The sequence below is a fragment of the Saimiri boliviensis genome, chromosome 13, assembly GCF_048565385.1.
Source record: "Saimiri boliviensis isolate mSaiBol1 chromosome 13, mSaiBol1.pri, whole genome shotgun sequence".
Taxonomy (NCBI): Eukaryota; Metazoa; Chordata; class Mammalia; order Primates; family Cebidae; genus Saimiri; species Saimiri boliviensis.
The window spans coordinates 16,885,944-16,908,567 of NC_133461.1; the positions used below are offsets into that span (position 1 = coordinate 16,885,944).

A 22,624-nucleotide genomic window follows, 5' to 3' on the forward strand; every position below is an offset into this window, starting at 1 on the left:
ACTATTTGTTTTAGTTTAAGGCACTTAAGGAAATCTAAACCTGCCATTAGCTGATCGCTAATATGACAAAACAGAGACTTTAATGACCATAAACAAAATAAATAAAATCTTTGCAAAAATAGTTTGGAAAAGTTACTAAATAAAAGGCTGAACCCCTCAAAAATCAAAAGAAAATGCCAGAATTCTAGAATCTGATATCCAGAATTACTGCATTATAATATTCAAAATGCAAATTTCAACTGAAAGTTATAAAAAAGCTTGCAAAGACTCAGGAAAGGATGGCCTAGTCACAGAAAAAATAAATTAATGGATGGAAGCCACCTCTGAGGAAGTCCTGACATTGGACTTAGTAGACAAAGATGTTAATCATCTGTCTTAAATATGTCAAAATGCTATGGGAAACCATAGGCAAAGAACTAAAGAAAGTCAGGAAAGTAATGTATGAACAAGATAAGAACATCAATAAAGAGATAGAAATTATTAAAATGAACCAAATAGAAATACTGGAGCTTAACAGTACAGTAATTGAAACAAACCGTTCACAAGAGAAATTCAGCAGCAAATTTGAACAGGTAGAAGAATCAGTGAACTTGGAGATGGGGCAATTGCAATTATAGGAGCAGAAAGAAAAGGGAATGGAGAAAAGTGAACAAAGCCATATGGACACCATCTTTAATTCATAAGCTTTTTAGTATGATTTATTCCAATGTGAACATTAAATCATGTATAGTCTATAAGTTTAGCAAATGTTTGACAAGAACAAAGGTTACCTAAAATCAGAGCTAGCCATAAAACTTATGGTGGTTTATAACTATAACAGTATACATTTTAAGTAGAGATTCAGGCTTCAATTTTTTCCTTTTTTACTTTATATTTAAAAATAATTTTTAGATCCATGGAAAAGCTGCAGAAACAGTACAGAGTTCCAGTACACACTTTACTCAATTTCACCTAATGTAAACATCTTATGTAAACATAGTACAATGACCAAAACCAGTACATTAATATTTGTGTAATACTATTAACTACAGATCTTAGTTGAAGTTATCTAGTTTTTCCACTGTTGTCTGTTTTTTCCTCTAGTTTCCCTTGTTGTGTTTAGGTAAGTCTCTTTAATCTTCTCCATTCTTTTACAGAATACTTGCGCATTATTTTGTAGACTGTCTCAATTTGGGCTTATCTGATGTATTACCATTAATAGATTGAGATTATGTGTTTTTAGCAAGGCATGACTACCATGTTTTGCCTTTCTCTGTGTATCTGATCAGGGTTACATGATGTTAGTGTGTCTTATTGTCGGTTATGTTAACCGTGACCACTTGGTTAAATGGTGTCTTTTCTCCATTGTTAGTATTTTGCCCTTTGTAAGGAATAAATATTTAGACAAGATTCTTTACGACTCCAAATGCCGTTTCCCCGAAACTTTGATCCATTGATTTTAGCATTTATCAATGGATCTTGGTAGCAATAATTACTGTGGTGTTTGCCCAGTTGTAATTTTATATCTCCCTCATTCCTGCTACCTGTATTAATTGAAATTCTTCTGTAAAAAAAAGATATGGGATTCTAAACTCATTAATATCTCATCGTGTTCAGGTAGAGATAGAGATAAGAAGTCATTACTCGATGAAGTGGTTCTCTCTACACAATGTTAGAGAAAATTATCCACTGTATTCTCACTTGATTTTCCTTTCTGGAATTTTAGATACTCTTTTTTTTTTTTCCTTCTATTTTAGCCTCCCCCCGAAACACACTATATTCAGTTGGCTCATTAGATGGGTACCATGCTCAAGATCCCAGCGGCGCTGTAGGAAGAGCCACATTCCTTCCAGGCTCACTAACCCACTCCCTCTTTGTGTTCCTGCCCTAACTGTCCTGGTCTGTGGCATTCAGTTCTTGGGTCACATTTCTTCCTCAGCCTTCAGCACAGCCTCAGGCTATGCCTGGCTCCCACGCTGCAGTTTCTTTGTCCCAAAGCCTGCTATCCTCTCTGCCAGAGACAGAGCTGGTTTCATGGGTAAACGGGCCCCATTCTCAGAACGCTGTACTTGGTTTAGTACTCTGCTGTTGTCCTCTTGTAATGATTAATTTTCTAACTGTGCTCTGCAAATGATGTTATTGGTCCTAGCAAGAGACCTCAGAGGTCATCCGTTCTGATCTCCACCATATTTCAAATGCTGAAGATTGATACTCTTTTATAGCCTATTGATATATATAATTATTTAATGTATCTCATATTAAAGTTATTTAAAAATAAAAATTACCTGAAACTTCTTGTTCATTTCTTACACCTTTTCTTTATCTGAAATTTGAGACAATAGAGCCTGTACTTCCTGATTGGAAAGATTAATTAGCTAATGATGGTTCCTAAGATACCTAGGGGGAATTTTACAAGCTTTCAAGAATTTTTTATTAGCTCTCTTCCTGCCGTCTTCCCAAAAATAAATTTTTCTTTGACTTGATGCTACATTAACTGTACTTTTCAGTGAACTGGGGGAAAATAAATAAAGTTCAAATATAAACTCATTCCACCAATGAATCATAAAGTGACTGCACCACACCATTAGGTGGGGGTGAGCATGAGCGAACAGAAAGGCAGCCATTGCCTTCATTCTAGCTTATATTCTTGTCTGAGGATACATATTAGAAACATACATTTTGGGTGTGGTGGTTTACACCTATAATCCCAGCACTTTGGGAGACCAAGGTGGGAGGGATGCCATTATGAGGTGGGAGAGGGATGCAGGGCCATGGAGGTAGTGGAAGAAGATAGGGTATTATTCTTGGAACATTGGATAGCCGCTCACAGACTTTAAGAAGGGAAAAGATGTAATCTAATTTACACTGAAAGGGAAAAAGTGGAAATTTAATGGAGAATGGATTTAAGACCTTTAATCTGAGTTTTGGGGTCAGTACCTGTGTATAAAATTCTTGAAGAATAATTAGAATGAAGTATATGAAATTTACTATACTTTGTAGAATAAAATATATAATTAGAGGAAGGGAGAAACTTAGTTTTCTGCAGTTTGGTAGGGAAGCCATTTGTAAGTTGTTGAAGAGGTCCAAGTGAATAAAATAGACTTATGTGATGGCAGTGAATGTGGAGAAGTGAAAACATGAATTCTTTTGAAAGCAGAACTCAAATGGACACTGAGAAATATTAAATGTATAATGTTTATGTCATTTGTATTTAGTAGTAATGAACACTCCAAGTCTGTAATCAAGAAATTATGATATTAATTTGATTAGGGGAGTTGTTTTCAGAGCCTCTTGAAAGTTTTTTTGAGAGAGAGGGTATTGAATTGCATGACTGTTTAAAAATGGTCTCATTGTCTGATAGCCATGATTTTTATAGGAACTAAGTAAATTGCGTAGGACATTCAATTTTTTGTTCACCCTGTTGCTACGTTTTTTAAAAAATATTATGAGTACTTACCTAAAGCACTTTTAAAAATAATGCATTAGTGTTAACTGATTTAATAAAATAATAATGTTGGGCATTTAATAGGTTCAGAAAGAATGTGAATAATATAAGCTTCTGTTGCATAATGCAATGGTTAAGAGTAAGTGAGTATATGATGGTACTTAAGTCTTTGTAATTGTTTACTCGTTCAACTTACCTAATTAGATTTTTATTGCTGCATATTAAATAACAGTATGAGCTGAGACCTCACTTCATGTCTCTGGCCTTCAGCTTCTTCTTTTGTAAAATCAAAGTTTGACCTATTTGCCTTTGCTTTCTAATATATCATTTCTTTATATAGGCAACAATCATTTACTAATGGGTCAGTCACAGGTGGAAGAATGTTGTGAATATAGAAGTGACTGGGACTGTGTCTAAAAGGTCATATAATTTAGTATGGAAAACTGAAAAAGTAAATAATTACAGCAGTGAACCAATCTACTATGGAAGTGTTTCTAAGGTAAACAATGGGAAGATGAGAAATAATCAGTTTTAATAGTGAAATTATGGAAGGCATTTTAGCTTTTGCACCCTATTTATTGCTCTTCCTTGTGTTCCAATTGAAAAGGATGAAGAGAGAGAATTAATTAAGAGGTTGAATTGCCAGAATTTAGTGACCATATTACTATTCCCGTTTCATAATGTTTAGTTTGTGAAACAAAACTGAAGTGTTATCATTTACTGAGTACCAAGTGTTGGGCTAGGTACTTGATGTATGTTTATTCTAATCCTCACAACCATTTTTTGTAGTAAATTGGTATTATCTGCATTTTACAGGTAAGAAATACAAAGTTCAGGTAATTTTAGTAATGTACCTAATGCCAGAATTTGCTAAGGACATGATATCCAAGCCCATCCAAAATAGAAACCAAGGCCAGGTGCGGTGGCTTACACATGTAATTGCAGCACTTTTTGGGAGGCTGAGATGAAGGATTACTTCAGCCCAGGAGTTCAAGACCAACCTGGGTGACATAGTGAGATTGGTCTTTACAAAAAATAAAATAAAATTAGCCAGGAGTAGTTGCACACCCTGTAATCCCAGCTACTTGGGATCGAGTTGTCTGAGCCTCAGAAGTTGTGCTGCTGTACTCTAGCCTGGGTGGCAGAGTGAGACCACTGTCTTAAAAATAAATAAATAAACTAACAAAATAAACACCAAGTTGCCTTTTAAAATTTTGTAGAACACAGCCTAATAAATGGCTGAATAGAGTTATTGACAAAATCCTTGTTATTTACAGAGTTTATTTGCATGATTTGGATCACCAATAAGAAGTCCCAATCTTAATTAACAATTTGGCAGGAAAATATATCTTTGTCTTTTCTATTGCTTTCTTCAGAATAATGTAAAGTCAACTATTTACAGTTAGATTTAAAAAATATGAGTTGGGTTGCTTCACAATCTAGTTATTTTTACTACTGCTAATATTTTACGTTTGTATGGTATCATTGGGGAGTCTACTTATTTCCCATAATACTTCTTGTTTTGTTTTGAGACAGAGTCTCCTTCTGTTGCCCAAGCTGGAGTGCAGTGGCTCCATCTTGGCTCACTGCAGCCTCTGCCTCCTAGGTTCAAGTGATTCTCCTGCCTCAGCCTCCTGAGTAGCTGGAACTACAGGCACGCGTCTCCATGCTTGGCTAATTTTTGTATTTTTAGTAGAGATGGGATTTCACCATATTGGCCAGGATGGTCTCCATCTCCTGACCTTGTGATCTGCCCGCCTTGGCCTCCCAAAGTGCTGGGATTACAGGATTACAGTGAGCCACTGCGCCAGCCTATTTCCCACAATACTATAATGGAGTAGGGCTGATGGTATCCTTTTTTATGGATAAGGAAACAATAACAGTGACTTTACTAGAATCCCACTCTTACTATGTAACAGAGCTGTATTTTTATGTTGGCTATTACAACTTTAAGATGGTCAAAGTTCCCAGATAAAATGTTTTGTTACTTCAATAAACCTTGGAAAATTTATGATTTTGTAACTCTGATACTTAGCAAAGGTGTGCAGTGGCAAATGGGACAAGAAAACATAAGCCCAGAGAGTTATTTGTAAATGCAAATGCATGTTTACAAATACATCTTAATGTACTTAACTTGTAAGTTAAGAAGAGTACTAAGATTTATTTCCATGATAAAGAGGAGGTGTTTAAATCAAACTGAACATCCGTGAATCTAAATATTCCATATGTACTTTAGCTCTGGATAGAGTTTAAGATCTAACTGAAAGGAATTAAGTACTTGAAAAATGATTTATTTTGAGTAACTAAATGTGGTACTTGACCCTAGACGGGGTCCTGGACTGCAGGATGGAAAAAAAGGATAATAGGTAAATATTATGGATAATTTTAGTCAATGAATTTGACAATTTAGATGAAATGGACAAATGGGTAAATTCCTTAAAAACTATGAAAGCTTACTCAAGAAGTGATAGATAATCTGAGTGTGTGTGTGTGTGTGTGTGTATGTGTGTGTGTGTGTGTGTGTGTGTGTGTATCTATACCTGTATATATAAAGACCTTATATTTTTAGTTAAAAACCTTGCCACAAAGAAAACCCCAAGCCAATTGTTTTATTGGTGAATTTTGTTACTCAATGAAGGAAGAAATAATACAGATTTTATACAAAATCTTCCAAAAAGTACAACAAGAAACAGTAAGTATTTCCTAACTCATTGTCTGATACCAAAACCAGAGAAAGGTACAAGAAAAGGAAATTATCATCTCTTATCTTTCATAAACTTTGCTGTAAAAAAATGGAAAAATTTTAACCAAGACCAACAATATATAGAAAGAATAATACTTAATGACTAAGTGGGGTTTATTCTGGGAATGTAAGATGCTTTTAACATTTGAAATTTGATCAATGTCATTTATCACATTAACAGGCCAAAATAGAAAAATCAGATGGTCATAATTATCTCAGTAGATGCAACAAAAACTATTTGACAAAATCCAACATCCATTCATGATTTAAAGCTGTCAGCATATTAGGAGTAAAAGGAAACTTCCTCAGCCTAACTGAGGGAATCTACAAAAACCTGGAAAAGTGACAGCTTTCATCCTAATATTGGAAACAAGGCAAGGATTTCTGCTGTAACCACTTCTATTCAACATCATACTGGAGATCCTAGATAATGCAAAATGTGTAAGATGTAAATAAAATACATAAAGATTGACAAGAAGTATGACTGTCATTATTCATAGGTAACATAATTATTTTTTTCTATGTTAAAGGATGTAAAGTTAAAACCATATACACAAAAGCCATCATAACAGTTGATCAGTGTTGCAGGGTACAGGGTCAATATAGAAAAATCAATGTTGATTTAAGAATTAACAGGGAGAAATAGATATGAAAAATAACAGTACAATAGTACCAAAAATGAAATTTGTAAAGATGGGATTTAAAAATGATGTACAAGACCTATCCATTTGAAACTGCAGATCCTTCATTCTTTAATTAGGGAAATAAAAGAAGATCTAAATAAATGGAGAGTTATACTGTATTCCTGGAAAGAGAGACTAAGTATTGTTATCAGTTCTTCCCCAATTGGTCTGTTTATTTAACTGTTCCAAACAGAATGTCATCATGCTTTTTTATAGATATTGACATTTCTTCTGCAGCTTCCTTACCTACCTCTCTCAGCCTTCATAGAATTGAAGAGAAGTAGGGTCTTAACTCTAAATTAGGCTTTGGCTTGAGGAAATGTGGCTGGTTTGATTTTCTAAACAGACCACTCACATTTTCTTCATATCAGCAATAAAACTGTTTCACTTTATTATCATTCATGTAGTCAGTGGAGTAGCACTTTTAATTTTCTTCAAGAACTTTTCCTTTGCATTTACAAACTGGATAACTGGAACAGGAGGCCTAGCTTTCAGCCTATCTTGGCTTTCGAAATGCCTTCTTCACTAAGCTTCATCATCTCTAACTTGAGTTAAAATGAGAGACATGTGACTCTTTCTTTCACTTGAATGCTTAGGAGGCCTTTGTAGGGTTATTAATTGGCCTAATTTCAATTTAGTTGTGCTTTGGAATAAATAGCAAGGTCCAAGGAGAGGGAGAGAGATGGGGGATGACCAGTTGGTGGAACAGTCAGAACACACACAACCTTTATTAAGTTTGCTGTTTTATATGTAATTGTTTCAAAACAATTATAATCATAACATCAAAGATCAGTGATCATAGATCAACTTAACTGATAATAGTAATTAAAAGGTTTGAAATAATTGCAAGAATTAAAAAATATGACAGACATGAAGTAAGCAGATATTGTTAGAAAAATGGCACTAATATACTTAATGCTGGCTTGCCTCAAACTATCAATTTGTAAAAATAAATCTGCAAAGAGCAATAAAGTAAAGCACAATAAAATCTGGTATGCCTGCATCTAGAATATATTAAAAACGCTTATGATTCCATAACAAGAAGATAATCTAATAAAAAAATTAAATCCATACAAATGGTAGGTGAGTAAGCCTATGGAAAGATACTCGATGACATTAATCATTAGGGAAATTATATTAAAATCACAACAAGCTACCACTACACACCCACTACAGATAAAGTTTAAAAGATTGACAATGCCAGGTGTTGCTGAGGATTAGAGCCACCGAAACTCTCATATGCTGCTGGTAGGAATGTAAAAAGGTCCAACAATTTGGAAAACAACGAGTTTGTCATTTTCTGAAAAAGTTAAACATGGCTGGGCACAGTTTCTCACACCTGTAATCCCAGCAGCTTTGGGAGAGTTTTCTAAGATGAAAAGTTCTGGAGATTGGTTGTACAACACTGTGAATATATTTAACACTACCGAAGTCTGTACTTTAAAATGTCTAAAATGGTAAATGTAATGTGAATTTTTTAACAATTAAAAAAAAATCCCCAAACCCAAAATGTTTTATGTTCAAGGAACAGTATTATGTCTCAGTCCTGGGCAAAGTGAGATAAGATGTAGCCTTATGGAGACCTGTAACTTTAAAAATAGATGTTCCTTAAAAGGTAAATCTTTTTGAACAGATGATGATAAACCTGGAGGATAAATTTAGAATATAGATATTTTTGCATTTCTTCCTCTTCATATTCTGAGGGAATTTTAAGTAGTTGGCCCAACAAAATGCTCTTGAAGCAAAATTGGAAACAAAAAATCTCATGTGCTATAAAGGTAACTAATCTAAGTTTCTTCAGGGACCAGAACACCATGCAAATATTGGTTTTGAAAATAACATCATAAAGGTTATCTCCAACAGGAAAATACAGCTGGGTCAGGTTTATTATTAGGTGTACTCTAGTCCTTTTTTCACTGGGACCTCTATGTTGTCTGTAGAGTAGAAAAGGTCCAATGTCTAAAAGAATCCTAGTAATCAAAAGAGCAAGTCTTGAAGAACTGTAACTGGGAAATCAGTACACACCCTTACTGGCTAGCAGGCAAGCAAATAAAAATGGACATAAATTTAAGGTACTGTAATATTACTGAAGCACTAAAAAGATTACTGTTAAAAGTTCAAAACTTTCAGAGTTGGGTACTTTTATTTACACATTTCTAATGGAATTGTAAATTGGTTTGGTAATTTGAAGAATTTTTTCACAATCTTTGAACCTTTGATTCTACATTAAGAATTATATTTAAGGAAATAACAAATATATTCAAAATTATTTTACATTCACATTGATAGTTTAGCATTTAATGTTCATTAGGTTGTTCAGTGAAAATAAATGAAATTTACTTTTTTAAAAAATTAAGGTTAGTGATTATTACTGTAATCAGAAAATAAAAAGTTGATTTATAGTAGCAGGAAAGAGGGGAGGGAATATGCTATATGGCAAGTAAAGATTCTCTCTGTAAGTTAGCTATGAGATACAAAATAGCCTCTATTCACTAAAGAATTTTTGTACTTTATAGAATATCTTTGATAATTTAGTTGACCCTTGGTTCTCAGAAAATCAGTGGCTTGTAATTTGACCTTCTGCTCTGTTGTGTTTTCTTTTTTATTATCTGCTTGACTTTAATGAGTATTTTTCCAATGTTTCATTTGTTTTTTCAAGGTATTTTGTTATCCTTTCTTTCCATGATGTGATTCTTCATGCCAAGAAGAAAAAGATGTGTCTGTAGTTAAAATTACCTCATCTTTGGTGTTTTTCAGCTTAGGATCACTATGTGGAACTAATGCTATTACATTACAAGTAAGACAAGTTCCAATACTGTTTTTTTCCCCCTGATCTGCAGATATTCACCAACAATAGCAAATTACAGACTGGCTTCGAAAGCAACCCATGTTCAGTTTGATCTTGGCAGTTTAATGGTATATTCCTTTATAGTATTATTTAAATGCTTTATATTGCTTTTTCTTCCTTATGTATTTGTAAGTTCATTAGCTCTGTGATGAAATTACAGAGAACTTGATACTCTCTATATTACCCCAGCACCCATGCATGTGATGTGTGCACAAAACAATTTTATTGAATGGATAAAATGTAACCTCTTTGATTGATTCAGGAAACTAAAATAAAATGTTTTTAAATAAGTAGAAATTTTCTGAAGCACAGGTGAAATTTAACTTCATATGATTCTGCCAAATGTGATAGAATGCATGTTTCCTGCTTAATGTAATAATAGTCAAGAGAGCCAGAATACCCCTGAGGTGATTACCAAAGTAGAAAGAAAAAAAAAAATCACAAACATTTAAATAAATTAAATCAATTCACAAACATCTAAATAATTATAAATTATTTAAATAATTAAAAATGCCTTATTAGCAATGATTGTCATATGGACAACCAAGAGTTGCATGAGTTATATTTTCTGTCTTCTTGTAGGATTTGACTTGGTTGAACACTCTTTTTAGGGCTGATTTAATTTTTTATTTGTTCTTTGGTCCTGTGTTAATTTTTATGAGCTTATTATGCACTTAAATTCATTATAGTTTATTTGTTTCAATTACTTATTATACTTGAACTTTTTCTTTTTCGTTGGATGTACTTTATTATGTATTTGATTTCAGTATTATGTCACATTATTAAATAATGCTTATTGTTACCACCACAAGTGAAAGTAAAGTTGTGAGTTATATAATAATTAAAAATATATGTGAAAATACGTACGTGAAATATGTGAAAATACATAGGATTGCATTAAGATTTACCTCAATTTAATGTTGTTCCCTCTTTCAGCCATTCTTGAAGACTAATTAGTTACACTGGACATGCTGCTGTTCTTTGCTTTGGGATTGCTTGTACATTTTGTGTTCTTTGCCTCCATCTTTGATATTTATTTTACATCTCCTCTGGTTCATGGAATGACTCCTCAGTTTACACCATTGCCTCCTCCAGCGAGAAGATTAGTGTTGTTTGTTGCTGATGGCCTTCGAGCAGACGCACTTTACGAATTAGATGAAAATGGAAACTCTAGAGCACCGTTTATTAGGTGAGCATGTAAACAGATACAGAGATATCTCTTAAAATATCATTCTGAGTTAAGTAAATGATGATAAAATAGTTGAGATGATGATGATAAAATAGTATAAAGCCCTTCCAAGTCTATATCACTGTTTAGTGTAACTTGGGCTTCTATTAAGCGGCATTTCAACTACACAAAAGTTGAAAGGACTATATGATAAAAAGAAATATTTAATTTATTGGACTTACAAGGTGCCTGCAAACAGTTGCTCTTTTTCTGATTAGAGGCAACTCCTGAAAAGCCTTCTAATGTTGTTGTGGAGAGATTAAAATCAAATTCTAGAGGAAATTTCTCTAAAATATTCTGTCTTCCCCCATCCCCATCTGTCATCATGACCTCCTATCACTTTACTCTGTTTTATTTTTCTTTATAGTACTTAACATAGTGAAAGTTCCATGAGAGCTGAGACTTACCCACTACTTTATCTCCAGTTCCTATAGCATAATGGGCAACTATCAAATATTTATTGACAGCTAGAAGAGTGGATGAACTTGAATGTTGTGTTGAATTTTCAGAAATAAATTTATGATGGCTCAAAGAAATGCATAACATATTGAGGAATAGAAATAAATAAATGAGTGACTCAAGTTAATAGGGGCACACTGAGGGAAAATAAGATCAAACCAAGGTTAAGTACAGTACACAAAAATGTGTAACAAATTTCTATCAATAATTAAAATATTTAGGGGAATTTCTTAGTTGCCAGAGAGAGAAATATACTTCATTTCAAAATTAAGAGGATAAAAATATATGGGTAAAATAAAGTCAAGTTTTTTTTGGTGCCACTTGTTTCTCCTTAGAGTCTTAATAAAGGAAATTCTGTGGGCTCAAACAGTTGCTGTTTTGTGTGGTGTGCCATTGTATATTTACAATTTCAGGAATCCCCTAGTTTCTAAGCTTGTTTTTGAAAGGTTTTGTTTCTTAAAAATGTGATTTAAACTAATGCTTTTAAATAGAGTATTCACATTTTTTTATACCTCCCCTTTCTGTTTAAGTCCAGTTTTTATCATATAGCTCAAGAAGTTGAAGAATATTTCTGTTATATTTGGTTCAGTGTTTTTGAAACTGTTTACTTATTATGTATGTATTTTGCCAAAACTGCTTTTATCATTAGGTAAGTCAATCATAAAAGAACTGACACCAGTACATATTTTTTTCAGAATGTATTGAGAGGCAGATATTTATCTTGAAAAATATTATTGATAAGTTTACTATTTCATAACTTACTGCTCTGCTGGCCTTTCACCTGTAATGCATCACTTGTAGTTTTGCTTTCTTCCCCAAGTTATGCAAATCACTGTGATACAACTTAAATAATGTTGACACCTTTTAGCAAAAGAAACTTTTTGCTTGTTTTAATCTCAAATTGGGGGATATAATGGAACTCCAAATTAGTGGTGTAGCTATTTTCCCTCCCCTTAGTTTTTCATTTTAAGAATTTTTCAACTACACAAAAGTTGAAAGGACTATATAATAAACATTTGTATACCCTTAACCTAGTTTGACAATCTTAACCTTTTTTCATAATTGCATTCACTCTCTCCTGCCCCCTCCACTACCCCCACCACAGGGTGCCCATGTGCACCTAGTTTTTTTTTTTTAAATTGTTTTATTTTATTGTACTTTAGGTTCTGTGGTACATGTGCAGATCATGCAGGGTTATTGCATAGGTACTGACATGGCAAGATGGTTTGCTGCCTCCATCCCCACCGCCTGTCACCTACATCTGGCATTTCTCCTCATGTTATCCCTCCCCAACCTCCCCACCCCCACTGTCCCTTCCCTAGCCCCCCCACTCAACAGACCCTAGTGTGTGATGCTCCTCTCCCTGTGTCTGTGTGTTCTCATTGTTCAACACCTGCCTAAGAGTGAGAACATGTGATGTTTGATTTTCTGATCCTGTGTCAGTTTGCTGAGAATCATGGTTTCCAGATTCATTAGTGTCCCTACTAAGGACACGAACTCATTGTTTTTTATGGCTGCATAGTATTCCATGCTGTATATGTGCCACATTTTCCTTGTCTGATCTATCATCAGTGGGCATTTGGGTTGGTTCCAGGTCTTTGCTATTGTAAACAGTGCTGCAGTGAACATATGTGTGCATGTGTCTTTATAATAGAACGATTTAGAATTCTTTGGGTATATACCCAGTAATAGGATTGCTGGGTCAAATGGAATTTCTGTTTCCAGGTCCTTGAAGAATCACCACACTATCTTCCACAATGGTTGAACTAATTTACACTCCCACCAACAGTGTAAAAGTGTTCCTACTCTCCAGCATCTGTTGTCTCCAGATTTTTTGATGATTGCCATTCTAACTGGCATGAGATAGTATCTCATGGTGGTTTTGATTTGCATTTCTCTAATGACCAGTGATGAACATTTTTTCATGTTTTTTGGCCTCATATATGTCTTCTTTTGAAAAGTATCTGTTCCTATCCTTCGCCCACTTTTAAATGGGTTTGTTTTTTTCTTATAAATCTACTTTAGTTCTTTGTGATTCTGGATATTAGCCCTTTTTCAGATGGGTAGATTGCAAAAAATTTTTCCCATTCTGTTGGTTACCGATTCACTCTAATGATCGTTTCTTTTGCTGTACAGAAGCTCTGAAGTTTAATTAGATCCCATTTGTCTATTTTGGCTTTTGTTGCCATTGCTTTTGGTCTTTTAGTCATTAAGTCCTTGCCTATGCCTATGTCCTGAATGGTTTTGCCTAGGTTTTCTTCTAGGATTTTTATGGTGTTAGGTCTTATGTTTAAGTCTTTAATCCATCTGTAGTTTATTTTAGTGTAAAGTGTCAGGAAGGGGTCCAGTTTCTGCTTTCTGCACGTGGCTGTTTCTGTGCTGGAAATTCATGGCGCTTTTTGGCCTGGGAACATCCTGGTCTGTGGGCTGTAAAAACTGCGGTAGAGGTGAAGTATCTGAACTGGAGTGCTGTGGTGTATGGTAAAGCCCCCGATGGCCTCTGTTGGGTAGGGAGGGGGGTCCTCCAGGGACTGCACTTCCCAGGTCAGGCAGTGCCCCACCCTGCCTAGGCTCACCCTTCCTGGGCTGCACCACTGTGCCACCAGTCCCACTGAGACGCACCTGGTACCTCGTTTGGAAATGCAGAGATAACTCACCTTCTGTGCAGCTCTCGCTGGGAACTACACTCCAGAGCTGTGCCTACATGGCCATCTTGCTGTGCCCCTATGCACCTAGTTTTAATTATTTTTTCCTTGACAGTTTGAAAGCAAGAAACTTTATCCCAAATACTTCAGCCTATATCTCTTAAGAATAAGGTGCTTCTCCTAAATAGCCATAATACTATCATTACACTTAATGCAATTTAACATTCATATAATATTGTATGTTTTATCTGTATATAATAAACCATATCAATATTTTGTGGTTTAAAACAACAGTCGTGCATTTTGTCAGCTGGTTCTGTGCAGTGGTTGAGTGATTCTTTGTTAGTCGTACGTCAGCGAATTCATGCTGCTGCATTCAGCTGGTAGATGCACAGAATGGGTTCAACTGGGATTTGAAAGATTCCTTTCCTTCTTAAGTTTTGACTGAACTTTTTGCTTTTGATTCCTTCTGTAATTATCTTATTTTCCTAAAGCTTTATGTGAGAGTATCTAATAACAGTCTATGTTAACTGTTTGTGTTTAATCTCTTTTAGGAATATAATAATGCATGAAGGCAGCTGGGGCATATCTCATACACGTGTGCCAACAGAATCTCGGCCAGGTCACGTAGCCCTGATAGCCGGGTTTTATGAAGATGTCAGTGCAGTTGCCAAAGGTATTGTCTATTTGGATAATCTTATTAAATGAAAAATTTGTCAAATAAATATTACTGCTTTACCACTGAATTACGTCCCTAAGTGAAGGTATGTTTTGAGATACTTTGGACAAATGTTTTAGCATGCCTTACTGACATGAACACCCACTGGTATTGACTCCAGAATGAAGCTTTAGTATTTCATTAACCTGTGTTAGTTAAAGAGTTTGGGTTGGATGGAAGCATAATTTTCCTAGATATTACTCTTGAAAGTTCAAAAATGGTTGTATGTTTCCATACAAAGTAAATTATCTGTTGTTTTTAGTGGTATAATATGCATAATACAAAATCTATTATTGGTTTTGCACTTTGTTCTCTGACTAATGTAATTATTATTTGAAGAATACTTCTTTAGGAGCTTATTGTACCATGTATATATTACCATTATTGCTTTCTTTCTTTTTGAAGGATGGAAGGAAAATCCTGTAGAATTTGATTCTCTTTTTAATGAAAGTAAATACACATGGAGCTGGGGAAGCCCAGATATTCTGCCTATGTTTGCCAAAGGTAAGAGTCATTGATTATATTCCTCAGGTAGGGAATAAGACAATATGGTAGTTTTCTATATATTATTTACCTACTCTATTTGTTGATTTTTATATATATTTTCACATTTTTAACATTTCTGAAATAGGAATGTTTAATTACAATGAATAGATGTGTCAGTTTAACTGGCAATTTTTTTTTCTTCTTAGTTATACTTGGAATATTTGCACATCATACAGTTAGATAGTATTTTGGATTCAATTAAATGGTATATAGCTCTATCAATTAAGAACTTTATAATCTTGAGCAATTTAGATAACCTCTCTGAGCTTCAAGTTTCTTTTTGTAAAATGTGATAATATTAGTTTCTATCCCATACATTTCTTTTTAGAATTAATTTATATAATTCATGTGAAATATTTAGCATAGCACTTATCACATAATTTTATTATAATGATGATGTTGATGTGTGGTTCATTATACTTTGGTAAATTGTTTTAAAAGTTAGTGGATATTGATATAAAGATTTAAACATTGGCTGAGCATAGTGGTTCACACCTGTAATCTCAGCACTTTGGGAGGCTGAGGCACGTGTATCACTTGAGCTCAGGAATTCAAGACCAGTCTGGGCAACATGGCGAGACCCCCAATCTCTACAGCAAACAAAAAATTAGCTGAACATGGTGTCATGTGCCTGTAGTCCTAAATACTCAGGTGGCTGAGGTGGGAGGAACGCTTGAGCCTGGGATGTTGAGGCTGCAGTCAGTCATGATCACGCGACTGCATTCTAGCCTGGGCAACAGAGCAACATTCTGTCTCCAAAAAAAAAAAAATTTAAATGTTAAAATGTATGGTTATAATTCCCATATTATTATATTGAATATGCCATATGTTTTGGCATATGATATATATGGCATTTAACATATAATTTATTTAAGTTGATATTTAATATATTGAATATGGCATTTAAATTTGTTTATATGCATAATTCTGCAAATATTGGGACATCTCTTAATTAGAAAATTCATTTATATTATTTTCTAAAATCAGTTGGATGAATTTCATGTCATTAAATGCTTTTAAGTGGGAGAAGAACGATTGATCATTTCACTTATCTGAAAGGATTTGTAATATACTTAGTCATGAGTGTAATTAAAATAATGGGAACTATTAAAGATTATTATATGTCCAGAAAGCAAAATATAAATTGAAAATTTTATGTATGAAAGTCATATTACATTTTTTTTTTTTGAGTCGGAGTTTCGCTCATTACCCAGGCTGGAGTGCAATGGCGCGATCTCGGCTCACGGCAACCTCCGCCTCCTGGGTTCAGGCAATTCTCCTGCCTCAGCCTCCTGAGTAGCTGGGATTACAGGCACCCGCCACCATGCCCAGCTGAGTTTTTGTATTTTTAGTAGAGACGGGGTTTCACCATGTTGACCAGGATGGTCTCCATCTCTTGACCTCGTGATCCACCTGCCTCGGCCTCCCAAAGTGCTGGGATTACAGGCGTGAGCCACTGCGCCTGGCCCCAGTCATAGTACATTATTATACTGGGTGGACCAAAAAAACCCTCAAACTGTTTGCCATTTATATATCTCCTTCTTTGGAAAGCAGTTTAGTTTTTTGGGGGGCTGGTGGTAGTAAGGGTGAATTGAGTTGCTATGGCTTATCAAACTAACCTTCCTATTTCTGGCTACAATGGATGGGACAGGCCTAATACTTGAATTAGAAATAGTCTAATAGGAATGTTTCATTTCTTATAGAAACCAGCAAAACCAGTCAGACCTTTTTATTTGGGATGTGGGAAGTAAAATGGCTGAGGAGTGGAATGGGGTCATTAGAGCTGAACTGGTGCTATAAAGTTTGTATTAGTTTATTATATCTCTTTCTTATTACCTGCAAGAGCCTATCAAACGCAGAAATTCAACAAACTGATTAGATTCCTAATACAGTCCTACAAATGTATGAGATTATGATAACTGTTGACCCCTTCAAACTCTTTGGCAATAAGCAATATTTATTCTAAGTTGAGAAAAATATGCATAGTGTATGAATAATAGAAGTGAAATATTTGGATTTTCTTCTTATGTTAAGAAGGTTTGTACACCACACATCTTCATTTACTTTAGATGGTAACATTCTAAGGGGTACACATGTTTTGAATAGTTTAATCCTTAAAGGGAGACAAATATTGTGCTTATTTTTGTTCTATTGCTTATTAGAGTTGTGATTTGGGCATGTTAGTTAACATATAATGGATCTGCAAAATTAAAATATGTTATTTTTGAGGGCAAAGGGCCTAGAATATATTAAAGTATGTAGCACGGTCCATAGCACATAAAATAAATAAGTGTTCATGATTCCTCCCGTTTTTCTCTTCCCCATCATGTAATGCTTTGTGAAAATTCTGGTTATTCACAAAAATCTGTGACTGAGTAGCTCCTATTTTATGATAGTTTAAAAGATTTTGTAAAACATATTTTTTCCAAATTTCCTTTTCAGGTGCTAGTGGAGACCACGTTTACACATATAGTTATGATTCTAAGAGACAGGATTTTGGTGCTCACGATGCAACAAAACTGGATACGTGGGTTTTTGATAATGTTAAGGTTTGTGCTATTGAGTGGTTAATATACAAAAACATATTTTTACCTGAAGTATTCGAGTCTGTATCTCTAGTTTTTTCTGCTTGCATGAGCTTTGAAAATTCTATATTGTAGCACATTGTTCTGAATTCTAAGACTTAATTCTAAGAACTTACACATTCTAGATAAACAAGAGAAGTTTTAAAAGTCTTTGTTTCTATTATTAAGATGAGCCCTAGATTAGGATTCAGGAAACCTGTGTTCATTTCTAGTTTGTGATTCATCATGGGTAAATTTTGATCTTTCATTGACCATGGAATCTCTCTCTTGCAATAATGGACCATGTGAAATGTGTGAAAGCCCTTGGAAAAATGTTGTTCAAATGTAATACATCAATAACAAAGTGGATTTTTTTTTTAAATGATACTTTAAAGAAAAAGTAGATAAGTAGATTATATAGGCAAAAAATTAGCAAATTAATCAAAATAAAAATCTATGATTTCTTTAAGTACTAGAGTTTTTTGAACATTTTATAGTGACAATTATAGTTTCATCAGGAATACAGTAGAATTTATATTCTCAAAAATTGTGTGAAAATCTCAACTGTGGGCATTGGCTTTCTTTTATCAGTCCATTGTTCCTCATCTCCAAATAACAACTCATAATTCATCCGTTATAAGAAGCTTTCTTTGATTGATACTTCTTTTTTCTAGTAGTGTCTTTTAAACTGACTTTGTGGACTTCTCCATGATATAGACATTTTTGTTTGTTTGTAAATGTTCTTCTCAGTATATATGTGCGTTTTCTTTGTATTTCCATACCAGAAATTAAGTGCTCTAAAATTTATTGCTAAACCCTATTTTTTAAAGGATCTTTTCACTTGAAATTTTCTTTTCACTTTTAATACATACTTTTGTCAACAGGAAAAACTTTCAACTTAAATAAAATATTTTTAAGACAAATATTAGCAAATTATTTTGCTAATCATCACTTCTTAATATAATATACTAATATTAATATCTGCATGAAAGCCTTTGGCTTCTGATTTCATATGTGTAGCTAAAATCTCCCCAAAATCATGTAATTAATTCCTTGTGAATGTACATACGTAGCTGGTGGCTGGCCTGATTTTCATGTCTTTCTTCCTTTCTTTCAGTACTACTAGTCTTGACACAGTAGTGAACATAAAAAAAGATTTACACATGACTTCTTTGTAAAATATGGTAGAGATATATATTAACCAAGTAGTAATGAAAATATGAAATCATCAACAGTGGTAAGTGATGTGAAGGAAAAATACAGACCAAAAATATATCTTCAGAAAATTCTAATCTAGACTGGGCAATTAGGGGAAGGCTAAGAGTTTTGAGATAATCTCTGAAGAGGTATAGGAGACAAAGAAATGGGTAGGGTTGGATTGGTGTGGAAAAGTATTGCAGGCCAGCAGCGCTATGTAAATCTTAGTCAAGAGCCAACATAATGGATTTGAGGAAGTAAAAGAAGGGAGGTTAGTGTGGCAGGAGGACTGCCTGGGAGCCAGGTCTCAGAGGAGGCTAGAGAGTCAGTTATGGGTTTTACTTGAACTTCTTGTCCTGGCTAGAGACTCATGCTTAATTCAAGCCAGACTGTTTCCAGATTCATGCAGTTTTCTAATCACTTTTTTTTGTAACTGGTAAAAAAATACATGCAAAATACAGAATTTACTATCTTAAGCATTTTAAGTGTTTGCAGACAGTTCCAGCTTAACAATATTTAACTTATGATTTTTCAACTTTCCACTAGTGCAAAAGCAATACATATTTACTATAAACCATACATTGAGTATGCATACAACCATTTGGTTTTTTACTTTCAGTATAGTACTCAAGCATTACATGAGATAGTAATTATTATCTCACTTATCTCACATTATCAACACTTTATTAAAAAGTAGGCTTTATGTTAGATGATTTTGCCCAACTGTAGGCTAATGTAAATGTTCTGAGCACATTGAAGGTAGTGTAAAACAAAAATAAAATTCTAACCCTCCCTTACCCCAACCACCTCAATGGACTTTCTCAGCCAGGATGCTGTTAAAATATAACCTGAGAAACTGGTTAAGGCCATGAGGGGAAGTGGCGGTCAGATATGCCCTTTTATATCTCTCTGGTATTAACATCGATTCAGAACTTAAAGTCTGATAAGAAACATTTTATAGCTTATTCTCTCTGAAGCCTACTACCGAAGGCTTCCTCTGCAAATAAGAACTTCGGTTTCCACAGACTCTTATCTTAACCCAGACATTCCTTTCTTTTGATCCCAGGTCTTTAGAGAAACTCAACCAATTGCCAACCAGAAAATGTTTAAATTTTCCCCCCAATACCTGCTTTGAGTTGTGCCGCCTTTCTGGACCAAACCAATGTATTTCTTAAATGTATTTGTTTGAAGTCTCCTGTCTCCCCAAAATGTATAAAACCAAGCTGTACCCTGACCACCTTGAGCACGTTCTCAGGATCTCCTGAAGGCTGTGTCATGGGCCATGGTCACTCATATTTGGCTCAGAATAAGTCTCTTCAAATACTTTACAGAGTTTGACTCTTTGTTGACAGTAGGCCAGGCTAAGCTATGATGTTTGGTAGGTGAAGTATGTTACTAGCGGCAGGTATCCGAATTACTGACAACAAATCTGTGAGGGTCAGCAGCAACCTAAGTTCTTACCTCCACAGAAGAAAGACTTCTACTGAGGGGCATAAGGCAGAAGAAGAGACCAAGGCAGGAGTGGAAGTTTATTTGCAAATGTTTTAGAATAGAAAAGAAAGGAAAGTATGCCTAGAAGAGTCCCAAGTGAGCTTTGAGGTCAAATGTAGTGTTTAACCTTGATCCTAGGACTTTATAGGCTGGCCCCTTTCCATAATTCTTCGCTTAGGGTGGAGCACCCTCAAGGGCAGTTCTATTCTTAACCTTGGGAGGTGAGCGTGCACAGTGCGTTTAGGAAGTTGTATGCATACCCGTCTGAGGCTTTCTTTCCTTTTCTGGTGGAGTGCCCCTGATGGGCATACTATGCCATTTTGTCTCTTAATGCACATGCGTAGGAAGTTGCATCTCTCTGGTGCTTGCATTCAGTTAACACTTTAGTGCAGCAGGTGTGGGCCCTCAGGAAATGGCCTCTCTCTGATGCCAGCTACCAGTTTACCACTTTTAGAGAGGCAGTGTAATAACTGCTGAATCATCACCCGTCATTCCTAGTGGGTTGGGGAAGAGCCCTCTCTTGCCCCACTCATGCCTGTCTAACTACCTGTAACAGGTATATTACATGCATTTTTGACTTATAGTAGTTTCAATTTGGGATGGGTTTGTTGGGATATAACCCCATTGTAAGTAAGGAACATCTATAATTTAGTAGTATTAAGTATATTCACATTATTGTGCAACCAATCTCTAGAATTTTTTCATCTTGCAATACTGAAACTCTGTACATATTAAACAATAACTCTTCCTTTCCCCTTCCCCCAACCCCTGGCAACCACCTTTCTACTTTCTGTTTCTATATATTTGACTACTCTAGGCACCTTATATCTTAAGTGGAAGAATACAGTCTATGCCTTTTTGTGGCTGGCTTATTTCACTTATTATAATGGCCTCAAAGCTTCACCTGGGTTGAATCTATTCACTTTTAAAAACTCAGTTCCTGCATCATCTCCTCTATTAGGTCTTCTGTGACTTCCCTTTGCTTTATCCTATTTCCATTTCAACTTAGATAACCCTCCTCTAGATTCCCTTAATACTTTATTGTGCTATGCTATAATTGTTCATACATTGACATATCCCCTTCAATATACATCTTGGTGGTAGAGATACTGACTTTTTCACATTGTAAACTTCAAACTCCTATCAGAAGCTAGGGGCTCATGCCTGTAATCCCAGTATATTGGGAGGCCAAAGTGGGTGGATCTCTTGAGGCCAGGAGTTAGAGACCAGCCTAGCCAACATGGTGAGACCCTGTTTCTACTAAAAATATAAAAAAAAATTAGCCGAGCATGATGGTGCATGCCTGTAATCCCAGCTACTCGTGAAGCTGAGGCATGAGAATCACTTGAACCCAGGAAGTGGAGGTTGCAGTGAGCTGAGATTGTGCCGTTGCACTCCAGCTTGGGCAATAGAGACTCTGCCTCAAAAAACAAGACTCCTATCAGGGAATTGTTTGGTACATATATAAGTATATTAACATAAATTAGATCATATCTGTGTAACAGGGGAAAAATGACTTCAAAGTTTACTTCTAGCTTAGTAAAAATAATGCCAGCAGTAGGCAGCCGAGTATTGATGCAGTCCAGGATGCTATAGTGGTTCCACAATGTCATTGACATTCAGTCTCCTAAAATTTTCCTCTACCCTCAGGGTGTGAGTTTTCTCTTCAAGGTTATTGTATGACCCAAGATAATCTCAGAGTTCCCGCCCTTATGTTAGTGTTTTAGGTCAACAATATGAAGAATAAAAAAGGACCTTCTCTTCTACTGAATTACATTTATTTCAAAGAGCCTTAGATCTACATAGCTTTATGACTGAAATGTCTGACTTAAATCTCATTGGCCAAAACCACAAAGGCACATCTAGCTGCAAGAAAGGATAGAAAATGTTCATTCAAATATGAATGAACAGCACTTTTTACATAGCTGAATATATTGTACCAGTCATGAAACAAATTATAGATGTCATTCAAGTCATTTGCTCAGTTTTTTGTTTTTGTCAGCTTTCAATTATATATTTAAATTGTAATTCTTTTCTCTTAAAGAACTTTTCATTTTGGGGGTTAAGTAGAAAGTATA

The 22,624-nt window shown here is 34.9% G+C and overlaps 1 protein-coding gene across 19 annotated transcripts in view; it reads left to right on the forward strand.

Annotated features, from left to right (window-relative positions):
• The window catches only part of PIGN (phosphatidylinositol glycan anchor biosynthesis class N), a 138,163-nt gene that overhangs the window by 8,800 nt on the left and 106,739 nt on the right, over window positions 1-22,624 (forward strand). For 9 of the 19 annotated variants that reach the window (XR_012513081.1, XM_074383301.1, XM_074383300.1 and 6 more), the window contains 5 exons: window positions 9,510-9,647; window positions 10,635-10,887; window positions 14,585-14,706; window positions 15,154-15,252; window positions 17,737-17,843. Coding sequence is in view for 18 of the 19 variants with exons in the window: in XM_074383301.1 (XP_074239402.1) it covers window positions 10,667-10,887; window positions 14,585-14,706; window positions 15,154-15,252; window positions 17,737-17,843 (549 nt within the window). In the remaining variant the exon portion in view is untranslated. Of the gene's footprint in view, window positions 1-3,764; window positions 3,924-9,509; window positions 9,648-9,690; window positions 9,767-10,634; window positions 10,888-14,584; window positions 14,707-15,153; window positions 15,253-17,736; window positions 17,844-22,624 lie in introns of all 19 variants that reach the window. The other 10 variants (XM_074383306.1, XM_074383304.1, XM_074383307.1 and 7 more) reach the window with 7 other exon arrangements.